The 6,196-nt window shown below is 52.6% G+C and overlaps 1 protein-coding gene across 1 annotated transcript; it reads left to right on the forward strand.

Moving 5' to 3' along the window:
* Positions 1–2,225, forward strand: ADIRF (adipogenesis regulatory factor). Its single transcript, XM_004386082.1, has 3 exons — positions 1–61; positions 1,881–1,943; positions 2,119–2,225. The coding sequence occupies exons 1-3, from the start codon at positions 1–3 to the stop codon at positions 2,223–2,225; spliced, it is 231 nt and encodes a 76-aa protein (XP_004386139.1).
* Positions 2,226–6,196: the final 3,971 nt, after the last annotated feature.

Below are 6,196 nucleotides of genomic sequence, written 5' to 3' on the forward strand. Positions count from 1 at the left end.
ATGGCCAGCAAGGGCTTGCAGGACCTGAAGCAGCAGGTGGAGGCGGCGACGCAGGAAGCGGGTGAGGACGGCACGCGACCTGGGGCACAAGCTGGAGCGCCTTTTGGATGCTCAGGGGCAGATGCGGAGAGTCTGCGCAGCCTGCAAGTCCGGCTAGGGTTTGGAAGGGCTCTCCCCGAGATGGAGGGGCGCACCCGAACTAGCGAGGGGAATGATGCCCCGAGGGAAGCGGGGGAACAGCGGTGCCCAAGGAGCCCAGGGGCCACGCTTTGTGCATTGCCAGAGGGGGCCGGGAGGGCGGGGAACAGGCCCACCCCGGTCCTTCGCCGCTGGAGAACGTCCATAGAGAGCACGCGCTCCCGCCACCTCGTGACGGTCCGCGGTGGTCTCAGTGCACAGGGCGGGACCGGAATGGGGGAGGCGGCTCCAGACTCCACTGGGCTGTGTTTCCACCTCCCCCTCCCCCAAATGATCCTTTTCTGACTTTCAAGTCCTCACCCAGCAGGCCTTCTTAGTGTGGGCAGAAGGGCCCTTCCTTCAGTGCCCTGGGCTTAGCTTCTCCACCTCCAGCTCCCTCCCCCTCCAACCCGAGGCTATACAGCTGTAGGAGCTGGAAGTTGGGGACTAGGGGATGTTGAAGACCTTGGGCCCACCAGGGTTGTTTCTCCCAGTCCCAGCCCAGATTGCCTTGGGAATCCAGCGCCCAGCCCATCCTGCCCATCCCCCAGTCAAGAGAGAACACCCAAACCAACCCCTCCTTCACCAGTGCCCCAGTGAAAGCCCACAGTTCTCCCATTGATACCAAGAAGCTGCTGGCTACAGGACTCTTTCTTCTGGACCTCACTTTTCCGGCTTGTAAGCTGGAAGCAAGGAGCGCTGGTGGCACAAAGCATTAAGCAAGCCCTCGGCTGCTGACCCAAACGTTGGCAGTGTGAACCCAGCCTCTCCTTCGGAAAAAGACCTAGCGATCTGCTTCTATAAAGAGTACAGTCAAGAAAACCCTTTGGGGGAGTTCTACTGTTACGTGGGGTTGCTATGCGTAGAAATCCCGACTCCACAGCACACAAGCTGGATGCAAAGGCTCCTCTGTGGCTTCCTGTCTGTCAGAGTCAGACAAGGACTCCAGGGACCGCTGTGAGCAGACCTAGGGCCTGCGTGCCACACTCCCTTCACCCCCAAGAATGGTATGTGGCGAAGGCAGGCCCTGTCCTATTCAGCAGGATGAGTCACATCTCTGCACGACCCATCTGATCACCTGGACACGGGTTCACCACAGGCGGACACTGTGGTCCCGAGGAGATGCCTGGCCTTAGAAGTTTCACCTCTTTCCTGCACTTTAACTCCTTAAGCTGCCTGCCCAGTGAGGCACTGGCATCACTGAATGGTGCCCTCTGGGGTGGCCCACAGGAGGGAGGAGGTGGGGACAGAGCCTTGCAAAACTCAAGTCCCTAGAGCCAAGTGCATGAAGGGCAGGAATTCAGGCATCTGGGCCAGGCTGTTATCAAGAAGTAGTTAAAGGGGGCGGGGGTCTTCCTGGGCCATGACCGGCACAAGCCGCAGCCCAGATGCCAGCTCTAGGCCAGCCTTCCTTCTTCTAGAAGACATTTTCTCAGCAATCCTGGAAATGGGAAAGGAAGCCAGCCAGAGGGGAGGGGCTCAGAGTTATAAATAAATGAGAACAGCCCAGAGGCGTGGAAAGAGCTGTGTCACTCACTGGCTGGTGGCCTTGGGCAAGGGACTTCACCTCATTGGCATCTGCCCGGAGGCCTATAGGACAGACAACTGTAGAGAACTTCCGGGGGCTGGTATGGTGATGCCCCTGTGATCAGCGGGGCCTTAACAGGGGCTAAATGACACATCTCTCTCTCTCTCTGTTCCAGTGACAGCGGCTGGAGCAACAGCACAGCAAATGGTGGATCAAGCCACAGAGGCAGGGCAGAAAGGTATGATGGCGCTGGAGGGGAGGGGAGGCAGAAGGACAGGCACACCCCGCTGCCCACAGTGCTCTGAGGCAGGCTTCCTGGGGAGGGAGACCCTGGCCAGGCTGCCACTGTGGGCGCTGACTGGGGCTGGTTCCCCAGAGCCTCGCCTCACCTGCCCTCTCCTTTCCTTCCCCAGCCATAGACCAGGTGGCCAAGTCCACCCAGGAAACCATCAACGAGACTGCTAACCAGGCTTCAGAGGCCTTCTCCGGTTTCGGGAAAAAATTGGGGTTACTGAAATGACAGAAGGGAGACGAGAAGTAACCCCCGTTCAAGCCCTGTCCAGCAGAAGATGGCTCTGAAGAGTGGTCAGCCGCTGCCTCCTTGGCCTGCCCCTCATTAAAACACATTTTCCCATTCTGTGTCCACTTCATTCCTCCCCCAAGCTGGGGCCAGCCCTTGCCCCACACAAGAGCAGAGGCCCCATATCCAGACATCCAGCCCCATATCTAGAGTCCTGGCCTTCCAAATTCGGTAATCAAACTGGCCGCTCAGAAACGGGTTTCCCAACCCCTCAATCCTGAGTTTAAGTCCAACCTCCTCTCTAGGTATGTGCCCCTCCCCCATCCACTCAGGAGCCAGCCCTCTCTTCCAAAGCCGCTCCCTTAGCTCCGGAAGCCCGGCCCCTCCTAGCAGGGGGTGCTCAGCCCCCAGGTCCTCAAGGGGCTCAGCTCGGGGAGAAAGAAGAAGAGATCCGAGGACCTTCCATAGTGCAGCCCCGCCGAGCGTCAGTACGCGGGCCCCACCGGGCAATGAGTCGCCGCCTTGGAAGGCCCAGGCCCGGCCCGGCCCCGCCCCGCCCCGCCCCGCCCCGGCCGGTGGTTTTGTTGTGTGGGGCCGCCTCGCGGCCTCGCCCTGCCCCTGAGGGAAAGAGCGGCCGGCGCACGGGGCCGGGCACGTGAGCCGGAGGTGCACGGACCTGGCCTCGTGCTGGCGCGAGGGCGAGAGACACTCCCCAAGCGTCCTTCAGTCCCGGACGCATCAATAGTCTCTGGCCCAGGACCAAGCTCAGCATTTCCGTCGGGCGAGCCCCCTGATGCGTTTGGGTCTCTGCTGCAAACCTGACTGCTTCCCACCTCCCAACACGTGTCCATGCACGCGACACCAGCGCTGAGTACGCCTTGCTGACAGGTGACTCACCGCTATCACAGACTAACGCTCAGCCCTGGCGTGGGCGCTGGCCAATGTGGCCCCTTAATGCGAACCTCCCGGGCCCTTCCCCACCTCCACGTCTTTGCACACTCTATTCCCCCCCGTGGTAATGATTCTACCAGCTTCCCGTCGAGCACACATGTACATTCCATTTCATTTCGACCATACTGAGTATGCAGCGCTGCCCATCCCGAGAAGGCTTAAAGGAAAACGCAGCATCTTCCTTCATCAGCGGACTCAAGGCTTACTGCCCGGGAGGCCTCCCCGGCCTGCCACCGGGGGGCAGTGGCCTCCTCCTCGGCTTCCAGCCCAGGTCGCCTCAGGTGATGTCCGAGGTCTCTCTCATGTGGGGGAATACGTCTCTTCCTTTCACCGCCAGCATCTCCCACCTTCACCCAGGACCGGGCCCAGTTCCACGCTTGGTTCCGTGTTGCCGACTGCCCAAAGAGAGCCTTCCAAAGTCTGCATAAAGGGCCAAGGCTGTCCCTAGAGCCCAGGAGGACAGTGCTTGAAGAGACACCTGGGGCAGTCGGGCCGCTTCCAGCATCTCCAGGAGCCCCTGCCTCAGGAAACAGGTGCAGGATGGGGAGAGGCCGCCTCGGCGCACGGGGAGGCCGTGCGGCCTGTGGGAGAAGGAAGGGGACGTTCTGATGCGCATCCTCCCCCACGTAACACAGGGCCCCTCCTGCTTGGGCTAACTATGGCGGTTAATCCTGTTCCACTTGTGAGTGATTGCTTTAGAAATGTATATGTGATCTAGTAAGGAGCCCTGGTGGCGCAGTGGTTATGCGCTGGGCTGCTAACCGAAAGGTGGGCGTCTGTGGGAGAAATGTGGCGGTCTGCTTCCCTAAAGAGTACAGCCTTGGAAACCCTATGGGGCAGTTCTTCTCTGTCCTATAGGGTCGCTATGTGTCAGAATCAACTTGATGGCAATGGTTTTTTGTTTTGTTTTTTTAAAATGTGACCCCATCTGGCCTAGGAGATGAGTGGTCAGATGGGGGAAGGAAGTCTAGGAAAGGATTTTCGTGCTTAATAAAAGGGACAAAGGAAGAAGCAGTCCCTCATCTTCCAGTGGCCATTTTTTGTGGCTGGCAATGATGCCTACAGGTGGGGCAGCCATTTGCAGCCACAGGAGGAAGGAGCCCAAGGAAAGAACCCACTTGCTGAGGAGGGCAGGGCAGCAACGTAGAAAGGACCTGCGTCGTGGATGACTTTATGGAGTACCTAAATCTACTGGTCTTCAACGCCACACAGGTGTTTGACAGGATACATTTTCCCCATTGTTTGAGCCACTGTGAATTGGGTTTTCTGTTGCAAATAAAAGCTTAAATCCTTCGATGTTGTCTGGACTTCAAGGTCCTGCCCTGCCCGGCCTCCTCACCTCCCCAGCCTAATTTTCCAAATCCCAAGTTTCCTGACTAGCCAAACACAGAGTCACTAACATTACAGTCGAGTTCCCTTTACACACACTGCATTTGTGGATGATGGTCTTTCTCTTAAAGAAATCTCTCTGGATGGTATCCTTTTCCTCCCTCCTCTGTACCTCCTCTTCACTGTCCAATGTTAGTCAATAGTATCAGCCTTCTTGGTATTTATCTTTGTCCTCTTAAATGTGCCAGCTCATATTCCAGTTGATTTCTCATCTTTGACTCACATCAAATTAGAGATGACAGGAAGAAAATTTTTCTATCTCTATTCTCTCTCCTGTTCTCCTGTTTTTTGTTAGTTGTCTCATTTCTACTTTGTGAAAACATGTAGCATTTACATTCCATTCTGCCATGCTTAGCCACATCTTTGTTTCATCTTACATCTTCAGTTAAAAATATTTAAAGCTCTCTGCCATTCCTTTTGCTGAAATATTTTCTGCTGTTGGTTGGTTGGTGTTAGTCTTCTAGAAGTTTCCTCAAGAATGAAATATTTATGCATGAAATGATATGACATCTGGGATCTGAGTTGTTATAGCTGTTATAGTCTATGAAGGTTCATTATATTCTCTATGTATGGCATTTTAAATTTTTTTTTAAAGGTTAAAAAGTTAAAAGAGAAGGGCCCATGTCAACAATATCCTGAGTTCTTAAATGTTTGTTACTTTTGGTCTGTAGCCTTTATGCTTTATGCTTGGCTGGGTTTGAAATTTGTAGTTCACACTTTTGTCCTTGAACGTCTTCTAGGTATTGCTGCTCTGCCTTCTGGCATAGAAGGTTGAACAAGCCCTACAAGTCTGATGCCCTCTGAAGTTTCTAATGGGCAATTTGATCCTTCTGACCAGCTGCCCTAGAAAATCTTTCCTTATCTTTATAGCACTCTAATTTATTTCCCTTGTATCTCAGTGATGATTGTCCTGGGTCAGTTTGGGTCAGTTTCCCCTGGTACATAGTTTGCCCTTTCAATATTGGTTCTAGATTTCTTTCATTTCAGGAACATTTTCCTAATTGTGTTTTAAAATAGTTGCTCTGTTCCATTGTTTTGTTTTCCTCTTTGGGATTTCCTGTTGTGGGTATGAGGTTCATTTCTACTGGTTTCCATAACTACTATTTCCCTAACACTGTATCTTTTTAATATAATTCCTTAAATTTTTTTTTCCTATTTGTTAGGTACCTACTGTAGTATCCATCTTGTACTGCTTATAGGTTAATCTTTATTTATTTTTTCTGGCTTCAACAAAGAGAAATTTATTTTCTCACAGTCTATTTTTTTTTTAATTGTACTTTAGATGAAGGTTTACAGAACAAATAGTTTCTTATTAAACAGTACACGTATTGTTTTATGACATTGGTTAACAACCCCACGACATGTCAACCCTCTCCCTTCTTGACCTTGGAGGACCTTTTTTTGGTGAAAATATACATAGCTGAAGTTACACCATTTCAAAAGTTTCTACACGTACAATTCAGTGACATCGATTACATTCTTCCAGTTGTGCTGCTATTCTGACTATCCTTTTTCCAAATTATTCCATCACCATTATCTTCAACTCACTGCTCCCTAGGCTTCCCATCAAACCTTTTGAGTTGCTGTTGTCAATTTGATCTCACATAGATAATTCTTTTTTTGGTACCTTA

The sequence above is a fragment of the Trichechus manatus genome, unplaced genomic scaffold (assembly GCF_000243295.1).
Source record: "Trichechus manatus latirostris isolate Lorelei unplaced genomic scaffold, TriManLat1.0 scaffold00155, whole genome shotgun sequence".
Taxonomy (NCBI): Eukaryota; Metazoa; Chordata; class Mammalia; order Sirenia; family Trichechidae; genus Trichechus; species Trichechus manatus.